Source organism: Dama dama, chromosome 33, assembly GCF_033118175.1.
Source record: "Dama dama isolate Ldn47 chromosome 33, ASM3311817v1, whole genome shotgun sequence".
Classification (NCBI taxonomy): Eukaryota; Metazoa; Chordata; class Mammalia; order Artiodactyla; family Cervidae; genus Dama; species Dama dama.
In genome coordinates this window covers 45,482,866-45,509,232 of record NC_083713.1, presented here as the reverse complement: position 1 = coordinate 45,509,232, position 26,367 = coordinate 45,482,866, and the positions used below count along the sequence as shown (strand labels likewise).

The 26,367-nt window shown below is 36.9% G+C and overlaps 2 protein-coding genes and 1 non-coding gene across 11 annotated transcripts in view; 1 reads left to right on the top strand and 2 right to left on the bottom strand.

The window, feature by feature from the left end:
• PRPF40A (pre-mRNA processing factor 40 homolog A) overlaps positions 1–18,401 on the bottom strand; it is a 61,186-nt gene extending 42,785 nt beyond the window's left edge. For 2 of the 7 annotated variants that reach the window (XM_061135295.1, XM_061135297.1), the window contains exons 1-5: positions 17,761–18,398; positions 16,513–16,644; positions 4,020–4,100; positions 2,902–2,932; positions 893–909 (exon numbers count right to left, since the gene is read on the bottom strand). In XM_061135295.1, the coding sequence (XP_060991278.1) occupies positions 893–909; positions 2,902–2,932; positions 4,020–4,100; positions 16,513–16,644; positions 17,761–17,970 (471 nt within the window). In that variant the 5' untranslated portion in view covers positions 17,971–18,398. Of the gene's footprint in view, positions 1–892; positions 910–2,901; positions 2,933–4,019; positions 4,101–16,512; positions 16,645–17,760 lie in introns of all 7 variants that reach the window. The other 5 variants (XM_061135296.1, XM_061135294.1, XM_061135299.1 and 2 more) reach the window with 5 other exon arrangements.
• A 199-nt stretch (positions 18,402–18,600) lies between these two features.
• ARL6IP6 (ADP ribosylation factor like GTPase 6 interacting protein 6) overlaps positions 18,601–26,367 on the top strand; it is a 34,100-nt gene continuing 26,333 nt past the window's right edge. For 2 of the 3 annotated variants that reach the window (XM_061135303.1, XM_061135304.1), the window contains exons 1-2: positions 18,601–19,533; positions 20,993–21,046. In XM_061135303.1, the coding sequence (XP_060991286.1) occupies positions 19,134–19,533; positions 20,993–21,046 (454 nt within the window). In that variant the 5' untranslated portion in view covers positions 18,601–19,133. The remainder of the gene's footprint in view (positions 19,534–20,992; positions 21,047–26,367) is intronic. The other variant, XM_061135302.1, reaches the window with a different exon arrangement.
• Positions 25,263–25,366, bottom strand: LOC133051327 (U6 spliceosomal RNA). Its single transcript, XR_009691829.1, has one exon. It is a non-coding gene; the product is annotated as a U6 spliceosomal RNA (small nuclear RNA).

Here is a 26,367-nt window from a genome sequence, read left to right as displayed (position 1 = left end):
TAGACTTGGATCATTAAGAAGGCTGAGCCTGAAGAATTGATGCTTTCAAATTGTGGTGCTGGAGAAGATTCTTGAGAATCCCTTAGACTGCAAGGAGTTCTAGCTAGTCACTTCTAAAGGAAATCAATCCTGCATATTCATTGGAAGGAGTGATGCTGAAGCTTAAGCTCCAATACTTTGGCCACCTGATGCGAACAGCCAATTGACTGGAAAGGACCCTGATGCTAGGAAAGATTGAGGACAAAAGGAGAAGGGGACAACAGAGGATGAGATGGTCAGACAGCGTCATTGATTGAGTGGATATGAATTTGAGTAAACTCTGAGAGATAGTGGAGGACAGTGGAACCTGACGAGCTGCAGTCCTTGGGGTTGCAAAGAGCTGAACACAATTTACTGACTGAACAACAACAATCTCTCATTAAGTTCGAGGAAAATTATTTTTTAAAATAAATCATTCAAATAATTTTTCAACCTTTGCCACAGAAAAGAAAGGAAAAGGGTTCAACTGAGTAGATGATCTCTAAAACAGAATAAGGTTAGTCTTTCCTGGTGGTCCAGTGGTTAAGAATCTGCCTGCCAGTGCAGGGGACATAGCTTTGATCCCTGATCAGGGAAAATTCCACACACCTTGGGACAACTAAGCTGGTGCATCTCAACTACTGAGTCAGTGCTATACCACCCATGCTTTGTAACAAGAGAAGCCACCACAAGAAGAAGCCCATGGACCACAACTAGAGAGTAGCCCTCACACGCCGCAAGCAGAAAAAGTACATGCACAACAAAGATGACTCAGCACAGCCAAAAGTAAATAATAAATAACATTTAAAATACAAAGAATCAATGTAGCAGGTAAACAATTATAAGGAAATAAATATATTCCAATGGTACTTACTGCGCCAGAAGTTGTACCTAAAAAAAAATTGGGGGAAGAGTATTACAATATGATAAATCATGCTGTCCTTGAGTTAACAGTTTTAAAACATTTATTCATACTACTTTTTCTCCTCATGCCATCACACTAAGTATCCTAAGACTGTCCCATATGACTTACGTGCTTGCTCTCTTTCCCACAAAAACAAAACATCCATAGTGCAAAGCACTTTCAGAATTAAGTTGGCACTTTGAACTTTCAATCTACAAACTCACTTGACAGCCGTTAGAGAAGCTAACAGCTTGCCTCTTGTTTCTCCTCTTTCTATTATTATAGCTGTCCCATCTTGACTAATTCCTGTTTCTTTGCTATACTGCTGATAGTAATGAATGTGTATAGTAATGTATAGTAATGAGTGTTTCAGACCTCTGATTCTATTCTTTAGAGTGAAAGCCACTCAGTCGTGTCTGATTCTTTGCGACTCCATGGACTGTAGCCTGCCAGACTCCTCTGTCCATGGAATTCTCTAGGCCAGAATACTGGAGTGGGTAGCTGTTTCCTTCTCCAGGGTATCTTCCCAACCCAGGGATCAAACCCAGGTCTCCTGCATTGCAGGCAGATCCTTTACTGCCTGAGCCACCAGGGAAGCCCTCTATGCTTTAGGTTTATGACAATTTCAATTATCTAGGTTCCAAAACATATGCTGTATAATACAGGATCCTTTGGCCATCACATATCCCTGTTTAAATTAGATTAAGTAAAATTTTAACGCTCAGTTCCTCCTGTGCACTAGCCACATTTCAATACTCAATAATTACATGTGGCTATATATGACACTACAGATTACAGAACTCCTTCCTTGCAGAAAGTTCTATTAGATGGTACTATCTTAAACTACTACCAAAGCCCTCTTAAGACATAAAAGGAAATCCACATTAGTTACAAAGTTCATACAAATAATCTTTAACTTTAGAAACAAGTAGCTTAAAATTATATGTAAAACAATGACTGTAAAAAGAAAACAAAACTAAGTACATAGATACTAAACAGCAATCAAAAGCAGCTAGTATGAAATATCAGTAAGAGAGCCAGAGCATTTAAAAACTAAAAAGAAAATGTTAAGGTAATTTTCCAGGATTATTTAGGGTAATAGTAACCAGCTCGATACCTAAATAGACCTAAAATACTATTCTAAAGTATATCAGAATATCATGACAGCTTAAATGATGAAATCCATGAAACATCTTAAAAAGATTAACTATGACCCATATAAACCCACATACTACTGCATTTTAAACATGTTTCAACTGATAATGTTTAGAAGAAAAAATGTTTTGGCAGAATCATGGGACAAAGTACACCATCTAGATTACATGGAACATTACTTGTGTATAATTGAAGCATTATTATTATACATTAAAGTCATACTAGTTATTTATAACACTTATAGGTAACCTGCTGGAAAAAAAAAATATGCATTATCAGAGGACTTACAAACTACATAGACCAAGCAGGTACCAAAAAAATGACTGAAGTAGTCCAGAAGGCTGAGAGTGCATAATTGATATCTGAACTATGGAGTCCCTATCCCATTCCACAAGGTTTGCTGAATATAAATATGGACTCAACCAGAATTTTTAATTCAAATATTCTTTGAGTATCTACTGTAGTGAGAAGGACCACTGTAAATATTAAAAGTACAGATCATCCAACTTTAAAATAAATTCAATCTTTGTGTCAAATGATAAATTCAACTTTATATAAGCCTACAGATTTTAATGTTAGCAACTAATTATAAAATTTAAAAACATTGTCTGGGCCAAAGTATATCCTATAGACCAAATCTGGTCCCAGAATTCCATACCTAAAATTATGACAATTTCTTATGGATTTAATTATGAATGCTATAAAAGAAAACAAAAACTGGGAGCTGATTATAATGCCCAAGAGACACTGTTTTATTCCTCATTCGAGAACGGTTGTGAGTGTCTATATTAAGTCTAGTGTATCACCATAAATGGTATACATACCTGCTGCTACATCCATATTATTTACTCCTGGCTGTAAGAATAAAAAATGAAATTAGTAACATTTACTTTTCACAAGCTATATTTTATATACAATCCTCATAAAGCATAGTTAATCAACCCCTTCTCTGTATTAATTCTCTAGTCACTGACTCAAAAATTTTGGTTAAGTTTTAGTGATCCTGGTTCCCTAAGCTTGCTATAAACTGTTAAAACAGTAACCTACAGCTACTGAAGCACTTTAAATGTTTTATTTATATGATCATAAGTTATATAAAAGATCCACAATTCTTAAGATCCAAAAAGCCAAAAACCTTTTAAGTTTGACATCAAAACTCATCACAGTGGCCAAAGCTATCCTGAGTAACAGTAATTCTTTAGTCTTATTTATCCCACATCAGAATAAACATCTCTATGTTCTGATTTAGAAATATGTGTTAGAAATTAAAGGGCACTGGCCAAGACCCCGTGGGAAATTTTTTACACAATTATTACATACTATATGCAGTGTACTACTTTGTAATATTAAAAACAAACTTTGAAATGTATCTGCCCCTAGGGGTTTTGTAGAAGTCACCGCAAACCTACTATCCCAGTGAAGTATGCCACATCTGTTCATTAAAACTAACCAATAAGTAAGTCACACTAATTTTAATATCATAATGATTTCTATATTGCTATACTATCTAATACAGTCTAATAGGGTGATAAGATTATTCAAGAATTTTCTAAGTAATGTGCCATAGCTGAAGTCTCATGAATTGTGGATTTCAAATGAAATCTGATTTCTAAATTTAGGATCCAGTATTAAATCACATCACACCAACTTTTAATCAGCACTCAGTAGAGCATATGTCTACTGTTTAAGATTAGAATGCTACTAGGGCAATTAAATGCTTCTAGCTAACAAATCATGCTTTTCAGAATTCTAGACTTGCTTAATGTAGAATAACTAAGGATGTATATTTATTATAAATAACTTAAAAAGTCCTTGTAATTCCCATCTTATAGTACTCAGGAGGCTCTTAAATGACTAACACGAATGCCTGCAAAATATATATGCTGTTTCATACACAAAAGAAATCAAAACATCACACAAAAAGTTATTTTCACAAGATTACCGGTAAGGCAGGCTGCATGGAAGCCTGAGACATATGAGACATCATCATTCCAGGCATTACTGAAGACATCATTCCAGGCATCTAGAACAAAAGTAAAAAAAAATTACTATGTAAAACCAAAGCACCTAATAAGATTTCAAGAATCTGGTTATTAAAGCAAATGTGTACAATTTAAGACTAAAACCCAATGAATACTATACTAGATGAACAGCATGCTTAGTAAGTGCTTGTTGAATGAATGAAGTTATTTTATTAACGATCTATTTATGTGTGTGTTATAATTACTTTAACAAGTACATTTAAAAGTTGAGATTATGTGGTATTTGTAACCTAAAATTTAAGAATATTCATTTCCTTTTAACTCAAAACCAACGTTTTTTACCCTTCTTTGGAGCAAGGTAAGAACTTTTTTTCAGTGTTTCTCACCTTTGTTTTTTAATATCTGTATTAAATAATTTTTATATTCATCTGGTCTTTTTAAAACCTCTAAGTCAAAGGTGCTTGTAACTTGTGGACTTTAAACAAATACATAAACAATAGACTTTTCAAACTCAAATCTAAGCTCAAATCTATAAAGAAAAACTTAAAGCACATATACATATGCATATCTGAAAAAAGAAAGTATTAGCTTGATAGCTTAATCTCATCTACCAATGACTGTCATCCAAACCTATGAATAAATCTTCACTACTATGAATAAAAATCACAAAAACTGACACAAATTTCCAAAGGATTTGTCATATATTTAGTACAATCTCACATCATAATTTTAATATGAACAAATGTAAGGAAAACATGAAGAGAGATAAAATTATATAAAACAATCACAGGTACTGGAACAAGGTAACCAGTTATTCAGCAGTTTCAAATTAGATGAGCAATCTAAAAAATAGGAACAACAAAAAAGAAGCACATTGGTCCATAGAAACATATAAAGCCTACTGAAAGTAGAGGAGAACACTCAAACACTGATGTTTATTTACTTGTGAAAGTCAGTCAACTCATGATGCAAAACCAGGCTAAGTATCATTAAAATGAAGTTGTATGGTATTTATGGATGAAAAAAATTAACAAAAAAAGCCTTTTATTCTTCAAAACATTCAATAAATTGTTTAAACATCACTAAACAAAAACTTGACAGAAAACATGTGACTAGAATTTGAAATATAGGTCAAATAATGTTTTCTTTTTTAAAGTACAGAATTTCAAAACAAATTATTGACGAGCCTCTACAACCCCATGACTAACAGAATTAGGCTTTTTCTCCTTCTTCCTTCAACAGATAGATCCTCACAATTAATTCTGCTTTAGGCTAACAGCAAAGTATGTTTGAATTCTTAAAAAACTAAGTAACAAATTTTGAGGGGAAGCATAGTGGGGAACAGAGAGAAATGGCCTGCTATTAAAATGGTCTGTATATAAAATCAAAAGCTAGTAACACATCCCCAAACTAGGATTCTAAGCCAAACAGAGAAACCAAAGTCTTTTCTCATAAGAATTAAAGACACTGAAGGGAAAAGATAAATTGGGAATATGAGATGAACAGATGCACACTATTATATACAAAATGAACAGCAAGGACTTACTGTACAGTCCAGAGAACTATATTCAACATCTTGTAATAAACTATAATGAAAAATTAAAAAAAAGAATATACATGTATATATACACATATAACCAAATCACTGCACTGTACACCTGAACTAACACAATATTGCAAATCAACTAGACTTCAATTAAAAGAAAAATAAATTCCACATTAATACCAAAATTGTGGCTACGAAGACTTTTGTGGCAACATGTAAAATGCTTATGACTGGGAAAAAGTGATAATCAAAACAGTGCATACACTATGATTAAAATTTTGAAACACAGATATATATACACCATAAAATCTGGAATAAAATTTACCAGAAATGATAATATGGGTTATTTATTTCTCATTCTACTTTTCAAACCTTCTGGAATGATGTCTTTAAAACTAAACAACCAAACTGAAAGAATTCTGTCCTAATTTTACTTCTTAAAAAAAGGATTAAAGACATTTTAAAAGTGGGGTAAAATCTCCATCATGCAATAGAATATTTCCACATGGACAGAAGTACAAACGACTGTGCAGATAAATTAAATTGCAAACTGAAATACTCTACTTCAGTAAGACACCGTGATCAAAGCCCATCTTAAAACAAAGCATAAAAGGGCTTACATATAACAAAAATTTTACTAGACCAGGTCAATGAGATAGCAAAGAATATCTGAAGAGAATTTGACAGAGTTCTCTCAATTGTTCTTCTTCCCACACTTCAGATTTTAAAACATCTCAAAAATTTGCCTTTATAGATTAGTACTCGTGCTACTGGTTACATGATGAAATTTAATGTTAAATAAAAAGTTAAATTCTCCTTCTGAATCTCTGTATATTTTGAAGGGTAGCAACCAGTTAAAAGCTTGTTCATCCTAACAAACACTGGTAAGATTCTTAAATTATGTACAACTGAGTATCAGGCAAGAACACTGGACTGGGTTGCCATTTCCTTCTCCAGGGAATCTCCCCCGACTCTGGCATCCAACTTGCATCTCTCCTGCATTGGCAGGTGGGTTCTTTATCACTAGCACCACCTGGGAAGCCCTCTAAAAGTAAACAGATCTTTAGTTTAATTCTAAAGCTAAACTGTTACATTATTAACATGAAACCAAGGGACAAAAACATAAATACACAAAGTACTGTTTCTCATGAAAAACTATTACAAGAATCTGATAAAATTAAGAGCTCCTACAGAGACTTGCACATCATAGAAAAGCTTGTTTCTCAAAGTCTGAAAAATCTATTTTGCAGAACTGCTACGATTTCCACTTTGCATTAATTAGGATACACCTAATATGGAGATGCATGTGTCAACCTGCCTGACTGAAGCTGAATTCCTTTGGAGGATTTGTGTTGACTGACGCCAGTCACTTGGCAGCATCATCAATCTGAGACCATTACATTTTTCTAAGTTACTTATTTGTTTTAACACCACAATGGTAATGGGAATCTAGGCTGCAAGCTTATGACAGAACTGGCTTGTGGTTTAAATCCTCAGAAGTGACTTTTTTGCTTATGGCAACCCACTCCAGTACTCTTGCCTAGAAAAATCCCATGGACGGAGAAGCCTGGTGTAGGCTACTGTCCATGGGGTCACAAAGAGTTGGACACGACTGAGCGATTTCACTTCACTTTTGCCCAATTAGCAAAGTCGAGACATTTGAGTTGCTTTGCTGTCCCTTTTTACATGGCAGATTATCTCTTGCTTCACAGGCAGGGAACAGCCCTTTGGCATCCCACTGTATCCACAGACTTCTCATTTAAGTTTGTTTTCTCTCACTCAGGGCATGTAATATTCTGTTGGCCAAAGAGTTTGGATTTTTCCAAAAATCCAAACAAACTCTTTGGCCAATACAATATAATGGAATTTCTCATCAATAATGAGATCTTAAGTTCAACAAAGACAGGATATTCATTCAAAATGGTTAAAGGGAACAATTCTTGCACAGTTGCTACAATAATGCCACAACAAATTCCATAAGCCAGATCCTCTTAAAGCTTCAAAGTGGTAGCTTACACTAAGCTTGCTGAGAAGCACACTAAAAAATTACATATGACCCTCCCTGTAGAGCTTCACAAATTTCTACTTAAGCTACTTTAGCAAATATATTAAGTGCTATAATTAAGAATTTTTAGTTGTTAGGAGACAAAGAAAGAATGAGAAGGGTGAAAGGCATACTTGAGATATAAACTAAATTGCCTAAAATATTAAGCATCTAAATATAATGGACACTTTGGCACCTTTAAAAAAAATAACTCATACACAACTTGATATGCTTTTTCAAAGTAGGCAGGCAATGATTTGAGTGATATATTTCTCTTTTTTTAATGATAAAAGTTAAATCAAGAAAATCTCTTGAAAATTCTAAGAATCATCCATTTGCAGAAAGTAAAAAAATGAGTAAAAACTAGGGAGCACCACACAATCCACTCAGTCATTCTTAGCATCCTAGTTTAGAAAATTTCTCATGTTAGACAAAAACAAGCATGATTCATTGATCACTCTAGATATTTTAATTTTAAAAAAATTTCAGTAATAAAAGCAGTCCTGTTAATGCTATAGCAAATTAGTTACACAAAATGTAAATTAGCCCAATTTTATTATGATATGAAAACAAAAGTGCACATCTTCACATTGGCACCTCAAAGTTTCTTTTCTTCATAATTATTTCCTGAAGTTTCTCCTGTTGGAAAGAAATCACATAACCTAACTTATTTTTTGTCTAAATATTAACTCTTGAATTTGGCTGACTTTTAAAAGACCACTCTCGCTCCCCTTGTAGCTGGAAACTGATAAGTTTGAGTCTCGCCTTTACATTTGGTTCCTTTTAAATGTGCTAAAGTTAATTCCACAACACACTCTACAGAGCCTAGTAAGTATAGTATTTAAAGACAACTATTTCCTATACCACTAACTTATCTTATATATAAATATATGAATGCAAAATATTAAGTTTTGAATAAATGTGAAAACTACATCTTCGAATGTAAGTAAATGTTCATTCAATTGGAAATAAATAGAAACACCTGTTTAAAGCATATTCTTAACAACCCAAAATAAGTGGCTGCATTCTGGGACAATCATTTACTTCCTCTTCATCTACAGTTACAAATAAACTCCAGACATCTGTCACTTTCTGATACAACATTTAAACAAAAAAATAGATATTTGCAAAACCACTTCCACATGGAGTAAAACCTTCCATTTAATAAGTCAACCTCCAGTAGTCATTATTAGTTTGCTAAATTCTTTTAACCTGGAGACTTTAGAATCACTGAAGTAAAACACTATTCCTTCAAATTCTAAGGTGTAATGTAATGGCATAATCTCATACAGAAATACAAGGAAGCAGCCTAGTACAGCTATTAAGTATACTCTGGAATCAGATTGCCAGAATTCCTACCCTAGTTGTGTGACCCTGGGCAACTTTCCTTAACCCTCAATTTCCTCACCCACAATACGAGGAAATACTCATCTGATAGGATTATTGTAGGAATTAAAGGGAATAACACATGAATACACACAAGCACTTAAAGCAGCACTCAATAAATGAAAGTTGTTTTATTACAACTGCTCTCCAACTCATATAAAGTATCCCTCATGTTGCCCCTTCTTTAGTCTATTCCCTAGCTATCTGTTAGATAGAACTTCAGTTCTTTAAAGACATCTAGTAAATACTGTAAAACCATCCCTTTCAGTAGGAATCAAAACAAGTAACAAGAGGTCAATCCTAGATTAAGGATCACATTTAGTGCTAGCTCCTCAGTGTCACTTTACAAGTCACTCAACTCTCCAAGCCTTATTATTCCTCTCTAAAATCTAGCCAATCCACTTTTGAATCTGGTTGGATCAAATTCAATAGGGCATATGAATCAGTTATATACAAACATGGTGATAAAAATTATGATTTTAACACAGATTAGGTATCAGTTCTACTCCCTGAAACCTTACAAAACTATACGAAAAAAGAGCAAGTAAGGAGTTTAAAATATTTAGTCCACTGTCTCTTGTCAAACCCAAAACTTCTTAAATGAAGGTATGGAAAATATACGTGACACGAAAACTTAGAGAGGACCTGAATAAAAATGAACTTTTAATTTTTAAGAAGCTCTAAACATACTGGGGACACACACAAATTGTGGTGTTTCATGTCACATGCAATTAAAGATTTTATAAAACTTACTCTAAAAAGTCAACTAAGCCTCTTTCTGGATTCAAGTCCTCTAGGACAAAAGCAAAGAGGGACATAAGACTATTACTACCCTAAATGCTTTAAACTAGATTTACTATTGTATCTAGCTAAATCACTAGATATTTGTCTACATGAAACTTAATTATGCAGATATAGCAGAGACTCAAAACACCTGCAGTAGACAACATCATGATTAGTGCTTGCATCTGCAGAAGGAAAGAGTGACTGTCTACTTTATTTAATAAAAATATGATAAAAAATATGCAATCATCTTAAAATCATCGTTCTGAGCATTAATAACTTTCTTGATACCTGAGGACCAAATAAAGTATACCAAGTCCATGTTTTCAAACAGAAATTTAATGCTCATTCGTTAATCAAAATTCAGGAAGTCTTAGCCCAAACAGATCAGGAGCTAATTATGAAAATTGTTTTAAAAATAAGTCTAAGATAAATGAGATGAAAATTTTGTTAAAAAAAAAAAAAGCCTAAGACAAAGCAAACTACATTTCAACTCAGTTCTCACTTGCTGACATGTTTAGTCCTTTAAGAGATTTGGCAAACAGCAACTCGCAGATTTGGAGAATATTCATATTTTCACTTTGAGAGCAGTGGATTACTAATTAAGAAAGAAGCAGATTTTCTTTCAAGCCCAACATGCAAAAATATTTAGTGACCACCAACTACAATGAACCTTTTTTAATAAGTAGAAGAAACATGATTACTTGACTAGGGAGAAAAAAGCAGATATAAAAGTCATTTTCACTAAATATCCAAATATCTACAACTATCATGACAATCCAATCAGCAGTTGAAAGATGAGAAAATCGAGTTTGGCCAGGCATCTGAGTAATTCCTTAAGTTCCCTGAGTGCAGGGTACACAAACAGTGTTCGTCTTTGTACTGATGCATAGTCAAGAAGAGGCTTAACGCCTACTGACTAAAATGGATAGTGTCTACTGGCTAAACTGACAACAGAAACGTGAAGATATGGAAATAGGAAATAAGAATGCAAGACCAACGACAACTTTACGAGACACTGTATATCCACAGATTCCTACTTATAAACCTTTACAACTTAGGCCAATTATTTCTACAAAAACTCTAGTACACTAGTACATAGCTGTGTGTGTATATATATATATATAGGTGCCAAATCTATATCTATTGATGTACTACTTCATAATGACCAGAAGTTATGCCATCAAAATTTCTAATAAATCCAATTAAAAACCAACGAGTTAGCTTGTTACAATCTATTCTTTCCTTTTTCCTTTACTTTGGATTGTGCCTCGTGGCATGCAGGATCTCAGTTCCTCCACCAGCGGTGGAAGCTGTGCCCCTACCCCTGCAGAGGAAGCACACACTTAACTACTGGACCAGCAGGGAAGTCCTTTTATTCACTTTCCTTTTTTGATCCCACCATTAACGAATACATTTGTTGCACTGTACAAACTGTTACATTTATGTGTGTTAATACTTACTAATTTCAATGTTGCTCTGGGCTTCCTTGGGAGCTCAGAGGGTAAAGAGTCCACCTGCAATGCATGAGACCTGGGTTCAATCCCTGGGTTGGGAAGATCCCCTGGAGAAGGGAATGGTAACCCACTCCAGTATTCTTGCCTGGAGAACTCCAAGGACAGAGCAGCCAGGCAGGCTACAGTCCATGGGGTCGCAGAGATTCAGACACGACTGAGCGACTTACACACACACACACGTTTATGTGTGTTAATATGCCCTTTTCTCTTAAAAAGCAGACTAAATGGATAAATGTTCCCAATCCATTTCTCACAAAATGTTAAATTTTAGGCAACGTTAATTCTATGCAATGTGATAGACAAAGCAAAATAAACAGACAAGGGGGGCAGTAATGGAAACTGCAGAAGTGGGGGAGGGAAAGATGGCCAAATAAAACTGAAAATACTAGGTAAAAAGTTTTAAAAGGCTTCAGCAAAACTTGACATCTTTAGAAAATACTGCACCCTGTGAATCTCAGGGCAGGTACCCCAGGGGCTAAGGGGTATAGTTCATTCTTCCAAAATGACACAGTCTCCTTAACATCTCTCCAAGTAATCCCCATATACTTAGAAATACTACTCTAGCTGAAGTTTTTGAATAAATTCATACTTAAATAAGTTGCCATGTAAAGATAATGAAACTAAAACCTATCAAAATCTCACTGTATTCACAGGCCAAAAGTTATATCAACACGTTAGGTATGGGTCAATCTATTTTTTAAAATGTACTCACCTGGGTAATATAAATGCATAAAGAAAGTTACCCAGATTCAACAATCTGTAAGTAGACAACCTAAAAAAAAAAATCTTTTTGTCACTAGCTAATGTCCAATTACACGGGAAGGACTTTGTGAACACCCAAAAATGACGATAACTTAAAAGCAACAACAAATCAACTTATAACATTAGTCATAGTCAGATCAATCTAAGATAACAATATACTGGTTCTGGAAGGCCTATATTTCAAATCATTTCTCCCTAGGGTATGGAAAAATATGTGGCAAAACTTAAAGAGATGATCACCAATGAAGTCATACAGACAGAAATACACTTGCCTGTAAAGTAAATGGAAGTAACTTCTTTAATTTTATTCACCAAACAAATATTACTTACGTATTTCATCTTATTTCTCTTCCATTTTTGTCAAATGAAAAATCAATTGTAAAGGCAGACTCTAAAAATAAGTGGTAGCAATGTAAAGTCATAAGTAACTACTGAAAACAGTTACATGTAACTGACTGATCTCCTGGCTTATATTGTAGGAAAGAGTATCTGTGTTTGTTTCATTCATTCAACAAGTAATTTACTGAGCACCCATGATGTGCCAAGAACTGTGCTCAGCACTATAGACTTCTTAAAAGTTCAGATCACAGCCTCTGCCCTCTAAGAGCTTACAATCTATTACTCATTGAAAAGACAAAGCAAGTAAAACCATAATAAAACAAGGCTAGAATAAGTGAAACAGTAAGAGTTATGGGCAGATTACATAGGATTTTATTTTGATAATCTGAAGGGGAGATGTATGCTGGGCAAATTTATTGCTGAGAACCTCTTGGAGAAGACAGGACTTCAAATGGCAGAATTTAGGTAAATAAAGTTCACAGTGGTAATGAGCTGGTGGGGGCAGAAGAGCAAGAAAAACACAAGCTTGGTCGTGAAATAATATAATCACTCAAAATACCATGAGAAGACCAGTCCGAATTCATATTAGGGAATGCAAAGGCATGCAGCTCAGAATCATGCTTTGAATTATACACCAAGAGATCACTGAAAGTTAAGTTGTAGAAAGTAGATGTTAAGCTATAGGCACAGGAAAACACTGAAAGTTCTAGGGCAAGAAAATAACTCACTGAAATCTAAAAAGTTTTTGAGGGGACAAGCTTGAAGCAAGAAAACTAGCTAAAAAGTTGTAACGATATCCAAGGCATGATGCAGCTCAGATAGCAACAGGAACAGAAATAAGGTCTATAAAAACCTGCCTTATTCAATATGAGAATAAGAAAATCCAACGTAAAGAGGAATTACTCATTTATCAATTTAAATAACAAAAGCAAAAAGAAAAAATACTGAATAACTAGAATTAGGGAGGCATTACTAAAAGAATTTCTTATTTTCTTATATATCAACCCATAAAATCTTATATATATCATCTATCCTTATCAAATGATCTAAATTGAATCATAGGCTGTTAGAGCTGAAAGGGACCTTAATTCTTTTATTCTACTCTTCTCATTAAAAGAAGAGAAAAATTAAGAATTAAAGAAAGGGGAAAAAAGATGGGGAGGAAGACTCTCTTGGGCTTAACTGAAGAAAAAAAATCACCTGTATAAGGACAGTTTATGTTGTAGAAAAGACAACAGAAGAGTAAGATGTGAAAATATTTTAAAGCAAAACATTATTTACAATACACACAGAGAAAGACGACAGCTTCATACATATCTTAATACAATCTCTTACTGGAAATAACATTTATACAACTTGTAAGGTCCCTTCCAACTGTAAGATCCTATAATTCTATAAAAGTATAAGCAAAACTTTCCCATCGGAAGCTACTGTACAATAAGAAAGGTAAATTTAACTTACAGGATAAACTTCAAAGAGTATTATTAAGCCCTATTTGATAATTTCCAAATGCTTATTACTACTAACAGATTGAGTCTGAATTCTAAAAAGGGCATTATAGGTTATCTTCTGAATTAAAACAAATGAAAACATACTACTCCTTTAATCATTTGCTCTAATTTCAAAAAATACAAACTCCGGCTAACGTAGACTGTTATGTTCAGTCTGCATATTATTTTACAAACAAATTTTAAAATTTCATGTCACGTTCAATAGCATTCCAAATACCATAATCATTTAGCAAGTAAGACTGCCACCAATTATAGTCCTCAGCTGGCCCCAAAATGAGATCTTAATGTGAACTAGACAATATACATGAAGGTTCCATAACCTTCAGTTGCCAAGTCTAAAGAATCTGTGAATTAACTTTTTAAAACTGGATGGCAGAACCCTACCAACTTTGTGTCACTGCAGCCAACTATATAGGCACCCTGCTTCTTATTATCTTCTGACCACTTACTGCTCACTAACACTTCTGAGGTTGGGTAGAAAGACGACATGATGCAGAAAGAAAGATCAAGTTTGAGAATTATCAACTTATTTTCAGGTAGTTTTTTACAGGGCTTTAAATTAGATTCCTGGATACATGATTATATTATTCATGCCCTCTCAGTCTGCTATAACACCTAAAAAAAGCATTTGTTTTACCATGATCTGGGCTCCATATTTGTTAGATACCAAGAGGGAAAAAAGGGAATAACCTAATTTAAGGGGGGGAAAAAAAGGGATTCTCTTCATTTCCTCAAAGCTGGACTCTTAAGTCATTCAATCATTATCCTAAAAGGAGCCAACAGAGACAGACAGACTTTTACACATCTAAATAGTCAGGGTAAGCATAAAGGCACAAAAGCTTAAAGGGCATTCCTGGTCTAGGAAAAATGTAGGAGAAAACCACAAGGTAAAAGTATCTGAATGGATGTGTACCAAGTAGCAAACAACCTTACTAGGAAGATGGTCACTATAAAGTCAAGAGAAAGGGCCAGAAAGCAAACTGTGACCAGCTTATGTCAATGAGGTACATGAATACTTAAAAAATAAAATAATATCTGCATGTTACTCGAAATGACTTAGCTGGTATCTTGGTTTTGGTAGTGCAATAGCACCAATACAGCAAGGGTAAGCAGGTCAATCCCTTGCAAAACTTACCTTGATTGGCCCAATGGAAACAGAAGGCCCCAGAAAAGAGAGAAGCATCTGGCAGTAGCAAATTGTTTTATTTTATCTTTCTGTGGAAAGAAACTAATTTTAAATAAGAACCAGAGCATTTAAAGAATAAATATTTTTTTAAAGCTCATTATCTAGTTAGAGCAGCTCTACTAAGAAAACAAGAAGAGCTCCTTGCTGTTTAGAGATGGAATGAAACAGAAGAGGAATCAGAGTTGTTTCTCCATCACCTAGGGAGTTTTAAAACTTGTGTTATCCTAAAGTAACATAAATAGTTCTTTTATTTAAAGAACTCCTACAAGTAGAATCTTTTGGGCCTGGTGCCTTTGAATAAAGACTTTTATACAAAATTAAGGGCTATATTTCAAATAAAAAAAGAGGATAAACCACTTGACATTAAGCCCTTCTACTCGAGTTTAAAAAAAAAAGACACAGAGTGAGCTCCTTTCTCCACTGCAATTTCACCAATAACTCAAACCATCAAGGTTTAAATGATTATCAAAGCAAATGATGCCCCCAACTGGCAGAAAGCTCATACCTAATTGACTGGCTTTCCAAAATATTGTTATCCTAAACAGTTGATGATTTATCCAGATACTAAATGGAAAGAACCCAGCCACCAAAGGATATGTGTATTACAGAACCTAACAGGGGGCATAAAATTATTTACGGTAACCAAACCTGTTACCTTTCTTCACTGTTTTTCTAGGAATTCAGTTTTACTGAATTCACTGAGTCAGCATTAAAACCTTTTGGTCCAAATCACTCCCACAAAATTTCTGTTTACAATTTATGCTGGAGATGGAAGGGATAGCTAGCTCAAAAGCAGGAGTGCAGAAGCAATAAGCATTTAAGAAAACAAAAAAACAAACTAGTGTAAGTGGTAAATAATCTACCTATTTGGCACCATCCTATGAAGAACCAAATCAGAGTAGAATCTTCCTACATCCACCCCCACCACACACATACACACAGGACAGGAAGCTATTTCAGAAATAAAATTCATTCTAAGTCAAAGGCCTAAACGATTGCTGTTTTCAGATTCTATGCAGGTACAACGTCCACCGACATAAATTGTATTGACATAGCAAATTACTTCAGTTGACATTCTTGGGGGGAGTAAAGCCATTAAACTCAAAAGCTTAGATATACATTGCTACTTTTAAATTAAAAATACAAAATAAAATAAAAACAACTCAGCTTTGTTACTGCAGAAAGCAAACCTCTTATACAGAAGACTTTTCAATACAATCAAAATTTGATTAGTGTCATGATTATCCAACATTTCACTTACTTGAAAACATTATTTTGACATAAAATGAAACAAACAGCTGCAAGTATGCCACAGATTTTGAAATTCTTTGACATAAGAATACCACAGGCAAAAGTAAACAAAAACAAAACATTCTTACTTGTCCCATTGGTGGTCCTCCCATTGGGGGCATCATTTGTGGCATCATTCCATGAGGTACAGGAGGCATATTCGCTCTCTGACCCATAGGATGCATTCCCATTGGGGCATAATGCATGCCAGGGTGCCCCATCTGAAAAAGAGGGACAATTTTAAAATTTGCCAAGTTTCAATAAATGACTCGCAAAAATTTGATTTCTATAAATCAGTTCTGTGCATGACATAATATTTGGCTAATGTTCGACTCAATTACTTGGTTAAACTTTCTTGTCTTAAATAAAAGAATTACACCAGTGTTTATGAGCTTTAACTTGACCAAATTTCAGAAAATGGAAAAATTAAAATCAGTTCCGGACACCCAATTCATAGTTTTTTAGAGCATGCTGATTTAATCAATTGTCAGTTGGCTTGCTAACTGAGAGGAAATGCATGTGAAGGCCAGCTTAACTGTTATGGTGAAAACCACAACTTTGTCCTACTTCACAGATATAAGAGAGCTAACTATGTTCATTTTATAACGTCACATTATCAGATTCATTTCTAAGCTGATTTTAAGCTTTAGAACGCTGAAAATTTAGCCAATTAACTGAGATGAGGGCTGATCTTATAAAAGAGAGCGTCGGTACCCGGGGACACTTCACTCCTAACAAACAAATATATTATTTCCTAATAGGATCTCTAACACAGCTAAAATTACTTATGCAAAAAAATATTTCCCCCCCAAAGACTAAGCTCTGTTATTGACGAGCACTAAACATAAACAACCAATTTAGGCACCTTAATGCGCTTTTTATAAGCCAACTCCTTTCTTTACGTGTGTCCATTGTTCCAGGTCGTAAAACCAGGTAGTCATCTGCTGCCAATACTCCCAGCTATCCCCCCTCTGCGAACACCACTACTACTAGTTAAGATTCTGGCAGACTCTGTTAAAAGTCTACGGAAAAAGTCTCCGTCTCCGCCTCCCCGTCCCAGCTTAACCCGGCCTACCTCTCCAAAACGCTCACCCCGCCCAGGGCCCAGCACCTCCACCGCGCATCTGCCTAGGCCGAGCCTACTGAGAACTTCCAGGGTCCCACTTCCTTTCCTTTGTGCATCCCCGCTCTCCATTTCTCTCCCTCGGAACAAATCCCACCATCTCGAGCTCTTCCTTCGTCCACTCTCATCTTCTTCTCCTTTTGGAGAATGCTTCCTGTCTCTCTGACTCCGTTTTTCATTGTGCCGCTTTCCCTCTGCCCCACCGCTCCCTTACCGAGGGCCGTCTCCTCAGGAAGCCGTCAGCAGAGACCCAAGAGCTGGAGCAGAGGCTTGAGCCGGACAATCTCCGCTCCCCGTCCCCGAGACCCCGCGAGGGAGGATGGTTCTCCATTTCACTCACCATGAGGCCTCCACGCTCGGCTCCCGTCCCCGGCCTCATCGTCGGGCTCAGACTGCTCCGCCGGCGGCCACTGCCGCTACACATACCAACAAGAAGCGATCTGAGTGGCTGGCGCCCACTGGGGCCAAGGGTTAAAGGCTGCCCTGCGCTATAGGGCGGGATCAGCGGGGCCAGTAGGCTGACAGGCTTCCCCGCTGTCCAATCAGACTGCGCTGCCGACTCGCAGCTCTTCGGCGATTCGCCCCCGGCCTCAGCCTAACTCAGCGTCGCCTGCATGGAGTTGGGGGAGGGGGACGGAAGAAGTTTCTGCGCCGATTCCCCTGCAGGGAAAACTCCACCAACTTTCCCCGGGGACGGGAAGACGACGGTGTCCCAGCTTCCCGAACTACCTGCCACACCACGTAGGGGGTGGACCAGTGGAGGCCTGCCACCTTCAACACGCCCCCTCCCCCACCCCGCCCGAATTACCTAAACCCCACAAAACCTGAGGCCGCCAGGGGTGGGGTAGGGTGGGATGGGGGTAGGGTAAGCAGCGTCTAGCGTTAGCGGTGACTGGGGCCGGTAGTGCGCGCGCGGAACTAGAGGCGGAGGGAGGGCGCGGGGCAAGCTAGAGGAGGGGTCGTCCGGAGCGGGTACGAGCTCCTTAGACACCAGCTGGCTAGCGCGCGCCAGGGTGGGGCGGGGGGTGGAGGCTTGGAGGGAAGTTGTGTTCGGGGCGGGGAGAACACTGTGAAAGGGAAGGCGGTATTGGGCAGTTAAGGGAGATGAAGGCGCCAGGCGCTGAGCTTCCGTTAATGAGGGAAGCCGGGGGAGAGTGCAGGTGTAGAGGAGAAGATGGGAGAAAGCAAACTGGTTCGGGAGTGTGTGTTAGCGGGCACTGGCGGGCGCTAGGACCGGGCGTAGAGGAGGTGCGGCTTTGGGACTGCGAAGGCACGCGCTAGTTGAGAGGTGACGCGAAGGTGGCGGAGGTTTCTGGCGGAGAGACTAAACGCTTCAGGGAGAGGAAAGTCTGCTTCCTTGGGCCTCGGCTCGCCTTCCCTCGTACTGCTTGCGGGTCTTGCTCTGGTCCAGGGGCTCTCAGCCTCTCCTCGGCCCCATGGCACCTTTCTTGCCCCAGCGCGCACCCCTGCGCGCCAGGGCCTAGTGGTGGAGGCCGCGGGGGGCCCGGCCACTCATTGGCTACTGCGACCGCGGGCGGGGCGGGTGGGCGACGCTGGACCTCAGAGGGCCTGAGCGTTTTTCCCGCCATGTCGTTTGTGGAGAGCGGGAAGCGTTCGGCCCTTCTGCGCCGCCGGCCCGGCACCCCTGTCCCGTTCGCTCGACCTGCGTATTCCGTTTTCAGTCTGGGAGATAGCTGGGGTGAGGGCGAAGTCGAAGAGGAGGAGGGATGCGACCAAGTGGCCCGTGATTTGCGGGCGGAGTTCTCGGCCGGGTCGTCGTCGAAACCCAGAAAGGACTCGGTACTCCGGCCAGTTGGGGACGGATCTCCGGTTCTGCCCGATAAACGCAATGGCATTTTCTCGGCGGATGCGGGTGGTAAAACCATGGCTCGGCGTTGGCCGGTCCAGGTCCTCTCAATTCTCTGTTCGCTGCTGTTCGCCATTCTCCTTGCCTGCCTGCTCGCCGTCACCTACCTGGTCGTAAAAGGTACAGAAGGAAGCCGGGGCCTTGAAAGTCTATCCAGAGTTTACTTCAGTTGAGCTTGGACGTGGCCCTTGCCTTCATCGCCCTCGCCCCCATCGAAGGCGGCAAGCTTGGTAGCTGGTTTCATCCATACGCCTCACCCGCACCTTTCTTTGGTCTTCCCCTTTGTCTTCTCTTTTCTTAAAAGTAGAAGACTTTGGTCGGTAATCAGGAGGCCCGTTTTAAGAAAGGGTCTTGATAGGTTGGTAGTCTTGAAGAAATAATGAAATCAGTGAACACTTGGGGATAAAATATTGGTAAAATAAAGCAAAATGCAAAACAACTGTCCTTAAAAGAAGGCGGTGAAAAGGGTAATTTTAAAAGGCTATATACAAGTTCGAAGACTTTAATCCGCAAGTGGTTAGAGGTGTACAATCCACCCGTTCTGTACACATTGAATTCCTGAAGAACAAGGATTTCCATTGCACAGGCCAAAATGTCTACTTCGGTAAAGTAGTCCCTCGGGTTTTGTGCTAAGTTTGCAACCCAGTGTTATTGGTGAAATTCTGTTGCAGAGCAAGCTAGTCTGTTCTTTCTCTGATTAATGGCTTTACATTTCCGTGTCTGAAGTTGAAATACTGGCCAGGTTGAAATAGAAAGAAATATGCCTTGATAGGTTTTCCAGAACTCGTATAAATGTATTATGTGTTTGGATATTTTACCGTGGGAAGAATCAGACCTGAGTTGAAACCTCAGTTCTAACTGATTTTGGCTAAGTTATTGGGGAAAAAAACTACCTTAGTTTGTTGTATGAAAAGCACCCAATATGTTACTCGAGTACTAGTTTCACTTCACTAAGTAGAGTTAAATCTGTTTAATTATAGTTTTTATTTTCCCTCCTTGCTTCAGGCCCCTCATGAGCTGTTCATGGCATCTAACACCTCTGCCTGCTTGATTTTCATACAGAAGACAGATTGACATGTTAATGTGAGAGTTTGATCTCTTCCTACAGTGGTACTGGGGGTGTAAACTGTCAGTGTTAAATATTTGGGTGCCAGTGTTTCATTCCTCTACCACTCCCCTCCCCCATTTTTTTCAAAGCAGCTCAGTTTTGTCTTGTAGGTAGTTATTTCTGTTTTACTCAGAGAGATTGCCTTTGTTCATAAAGTCATAAAACTTCGTAAGTAGAAGTGCATTGCAGAAGACCTTAAACTGTGCTTATTTTGGGGAATAAATAGCTGAACTCAAAAACGAGTAATTTGCCTTGTATAAAATGTTTTAGGAATAAAAATTCCCATTTTAAATACATAGCAGTTGATCATAAAGACATTTTATTTGCTTACTGAAGGTCACATAGCTAGTAAATGGAATCCAGGTTTGAACCCAGTTGTTTCCACCTCCACAGCAGTTTCCAGAACTCCGTGTCTTTCTAGCCTTTGAGCTTCTGTTCAAGTTATAAAATCATCTCTTTTTGTATTTACAGAGTTACATGCTGAAAATTTGAAGAATGAAGATGATGTAAACACTGGACTGTTAGGTATGGACCTTACTGTCACTTGATTTTTGAGCTCACTTTTGTTTTTTATGTTTTAATGATATACAGGTTTGGATAAAATATGTAATATATTCCCTGTGCGATGTTGTTTCACTCTTCTTCGTTTGTATATGTATGTGGTATGTTTTGTTAGACTTTCTTTTTATGTATGAGTATATGTTTGTTTGTATGCCAGACACACTAGGAATATGTTTTCAACACAACTGTATGTAACAGACCCAGAGAATACTTAACATTTTTTAGTTACCTTTTGGAAAAGCCTCTCTACACTTCTTTCCAGGAAGTAAACAAACAAACATCTCCTCACAGACATAACAAAGATAACATCTTAAGCAGGCCTCAGAAGAAGTTTTAAGTTCAAATCTCCTTATAAGCAACTTGCATTTTTAAAAAATATGAAAAGCATTGGGTATACTTAACACAAGCTAGTTATGACTAGGAAAAAGACAGACCTGAGTTTCTATAGAATGTCAGTAGAATGCTAGTTTACAGATTTGTAGTAAAATTCAGTTCTTATTTAATCTTTATTTTTCTCTGCCAAAATAATTGTGAAGAGTTCAGAATTTTACCTGTCTGGCATATTTTACTCCTATTTGCTATAATTTATTTGGCTGATCACTCTGAATTGGGGATGAGGGTATGGGAAATGATTGAGAGCTTATCCCACTTGTTATTCCCTCCCCCAACCTTAGCTAAACTATTTAAACTACCTCTTCAAGGCTAATGTCCTCATGATTAGGACAACAGAGTCCACCTGACTTTGCCAAAAGGGAAGCTTTTATCTTCAAATTACGAACAGGTTAGTTTGCTAGATGTCCCATGAAAACTTGTCTGTGTTTGTCTTAACTTCTGGCATGAGAAAACATGTCCTTTTCAGTTACTCATTTTGTTAGTGTGCCTCTGTGTGTTGTTAAACTGTTGCATCTCTAAAATCAACAGTGATCATAAGGCGTTGCATAGCATTTATTGATCTGTCAACTCTTGACTGAAAGGAACAATATATAAGCCTAAATACCTGTTAAGAAACTTTATTTCTGAAGGACCTGAGACACTGCTATTCTCATGCTTCTTTCTGTGAAAGAAATGTTCATAGGGAGCCCATTTGTAGTTTTTTAAAAAAGGTTCATGATGAGCATTGTATCAGTGCCTTTGGGAGTTGATTGATCCTAATGGCTAACAGGATTAGGCTATTAGAGTGTTCATCTTAACTAGTGAGGTAGTCCCACCAAGGAGATGTGATTAATACTTTCGGCTTCTCCCCATATCTTCCCTGGTTGGCATTGCAATCACACTGCAGAGTTTGTAGGTCTTTCCTTTGATAATTGTCCTGTAAGCCTATTTTTCAGATAAATTAATAAAATAAAACTTACAGTCATTTAGTTGAAAATCACATTCCAGCCATTCCTCCTTGAAGTTATTTTCTGGCCAAATTGATTGCACTAATCATATATAACATTGAACTGTTTAATTTTCCACATTTGCTTTTCTATCAACATTTGCCCAAATTTGATCACGTTTCGCAGTTAGTCCTATTTCCAATTTTTGCATTTTTTTCCTAGTTTTATAACTAGGAAAAAGTATCAGAAAGAAGGATAAATGATCTTTTATTTGAGGCAAACCTGAAATAAGTGCATAAAATAGTAGAAGGAATCACCTTTAGCAGACACTCCTTAATCTGAGACTGTTATCAAATGTAGTGCTAGTACTTTTACAAACACTGTAAATAGTACTATACAGAAATTGTAATCAGACTTTGTGGAGTTCCTTCAGTGTCTAAAAAGTTTTAAAATTTGATCTTTGGTTCCTATGACATCTATTAGTTAGTAGTTACCTTTAAGTCCCTTTTGTGACTAGGAGCAGATTCCTAGCATCTTGCAGTGTCAAGGGCTGTTTATTTTTTAGCTGCCCATTTACTGCTCGTTTTATGCTTGAGATGTTTCCAGGCTTCTACACATTTTCCAGAGAAGAGATGACTGACAAAGATGAAGTCTGCTCATTTAGAGAGTTGATGATTGAATTCTCTTCTTCACAGTGATAAGTGAGACTTTGTATCATCATAATTGAATGATACAGAACATTAGAAATATGGTAAAAATTTCCAAGGGAAAGGATGTGTTGGGAAATGAACCATTCTCTTAGAAAGGTGCAAGTTGATAGCAACGGACTCAATTTCTTCCTTGCAGTGAAAGCTAATTAAAACCATAAACTTGAGCTTTTTAGTGGGTGTATAATATGAACCTTATAATTTGAGCCCCCAGTCTATTAAGGAAATAATACAGTACTTTCTGTAGCTGGGTAGGGTAACTCTAATATTTCATTTAAAAATTCACAAATATGTTATCCTACTCTGCAGCAGAGTCTTTGTAAAATTTTGTATATTGCTGATAACAGTAAAAGAACCAAGGCAAAAAAGAGAAAAACAAAAAGCCTTAAAACACTGGAAGGATACAACCAAACTGTTAGTTCATCTGAATTTTGAAATTATAGTTAGTTTTTTTTTTTTCATCTCTGTTGTGTGTAGTGAATGACTGTAACTCCTAATGAGAAAAACGTTGTTTAAAAAAAGCACAAGTTTAAGTGTGAAAACCATGTTCAACAATTAACGACAGTACTGAACTTTCACAGTATGCAAGAAATGTGTTATTTCACCTGGTATTCCCAACTATCCTGCATCCATAAATATAAAATACTCCTTCTAAATCAAAACTCAAGACAGTGTACATTAGAATTTTTATGCCATCAGATAGCTAGGCATGGTAGCAAGGCAAAAACAATACAGGTCATTATCCGGAATTATCAGTGTGCAGCTGAATTATTAATCATTAAATCATTACAGGTCTCCTCTTAACATGTAAAAGTAGTAATGAGAACCAGATATTAGGAGCTCTATTTCTCAAAAATTGGTTTATTATTGTTAGTGTGGTAGTACCTGGCTCAGCTGATGGAAAGGATGTTTCTTAGGCTCATGAAGTCAGACTTGAGTTAGCATCAGAATCACCTGGAAAACTTGTTAACGCGTTTTGCTGGGCTTTACCTAGTCTAGAGTTTCTGTTTTAGTAAGTATAAGGTAGAGCCCAGAAATTTGCATTCCTCATAAGTTTCTAGGTGATGGTCATGCTGCTAGTTTACAAGAACCACTAGTGTAGTAGTTCTTACTCCTCAGTTATACTAACAGCAAACAAATAGAAAAACCCTGAAGATTTTCTTACTCTGAATTTATGAAATTTCAGCCCCAATCCTTAGTCTCCTGGATCAAAGTTAAAGTCACCTAATTGGCTGCACTCTCAGTATCCTCTCAGGGTCTGTTGGACCCAGTCTTCATTTTTAAATTTTCTTGAGCAGTTCTTTTTGTAAGAATTATTTAATGTCTTTTATTCTTACTTACGTAACCTTCCACAGAATAAAGAGAAAATTGAGATATATATATTTTTATAGAATAAAGCTTATTTGATCTTGAAATTACCTGATTGGTGCATTGGCCCCTTTTATATATCTAAGATACATTATAAGATTTTAATTATCTTATTTACCTGTATCTGGAAACACTTTGTTATTGTATTATATTAGGAATCATTTAATATTACTCATCAGTTATTCTCAGTTATGCTAAAAAAAATAAAATATTTTTGATGGAATCGTCCAGAGCAGAGGTCAGCGAACTGTGGCCCTCAGGCCAAACCTGATCTGCTACCTGTTTTTGTAAATTGAATATCATTGTAGCATACCCATGCCCCATTGTTTTATATATTGATTATGGCTGCTTTCATGCTAAAACGTCAGAGTTGAGTAGTTGGGAAAGAGACCTGATGGTGAGCGAAGCTGAGGATATTTACCATCTGGTTGTTTTTGGGAAAACTATTGTATTCTCAACCAGGTGTCATTTAACAGAGAGGACGAAGGCAAAAGCACAAACCATCCCCTTTTGCTAAAATATGTATAACGTTCTTTTTCATCGTTTATGAGTCTATGCCTACTAATTTATTTGATACTATTTGTAAATGGACAAATGCTAATGGCAGGTGATTGGAAAGGAAAGGGGGGGAAATCATTGGATTGAGCATTCAAATTGTTTAAAAATCTAAAAATGAAGATGTTTTACAGATTATGGAGCTAAGTTGGCTAAGTAATATTCCATTGTATACATGTACCATAGCTTCTTTATGCAGTCATTTGTCAATGGACATCTAGGTTGCTTCCAAAAAATGCAGAACACTTAATAAATTTGCATGTCATCCTTGCACAGGGGCCATGCTAATCTCTGGATTGTTCCAATTTTAGTATATGTGCTGCCAAAGTGAGCACTCATTGTATTCTTTCTTCTACTTTTGTGTATGTTTGAAATTGTTCATAATAATAAAGTTTTTTTTAAGTTTCCCATGTGAATATGATGATTTAACATGATTGGAAACTACAAATGGTACTTAACTCAAGTTTCATCCGTTTCAGTCAGATATTCCCTTCCACTCCTTAACCTTTTAATAGGAAAGGGAGTAGAATTCCTACAAGCTGAGTGGCAGATTGACAGGATAGTTGAGTGGAGACCTTTATCAGCGCAGCTGCCTTACTCCCAACTGTGTGTTGACAGGTCGATGGCACTGGTAGGGGAGGAAAGGCCCCTTTCCTCTGCTCCTGTACTTGGAAATAAGCTGGAAGACCCACGGCTGTTCAGCTTTTTGATAAAGTTGCACACATTTGCTTACCATAAAAATTGTTGATTAGTTATATGCATGAGTCCATCAAAGCTTTTATTAGTAGCCAGCTGGTTATAGTTTTTACAGCTTATAAAACTACCTGACTGTTAAATTATTTTTTATTTTTAATTTCATAACTTAGTTATATGAGTTACAGTCTCATGAAAAAAATTTCATTAAAGCACAGGTTACCATTAATCTACTTGTGTATTTTCACATCTTTTTCTATTTGTTTATATGTATATAATAAGTATAATAACTTAAGATATGTGGTTTTATCACAGCTGTAGAAAAAATAATTGTAATCATGCATATGCTGCAGCTTCATTAAAATATCTTGGAGTTCATTCTGTATCAGTAAACATAGTTCGACCTCATTCTTTTTTTTATTACTGCATTATATTTCATAGTATGTTAGCTTACTTAAACATTTCAAATGTCGGAAGCTCTAAAACAGGACTTGGAATTCATCAATATGTGGTCACATCTTGTCCTATTGCGTATTTATGACAGGAATACATTTTAGAAGAATGTAATTGATAGCTTAACATTTTTTAATAACAAACCTTTCCTAGTATGGGAACATGGGAGGATTTTATTTTGTTTTTCTGT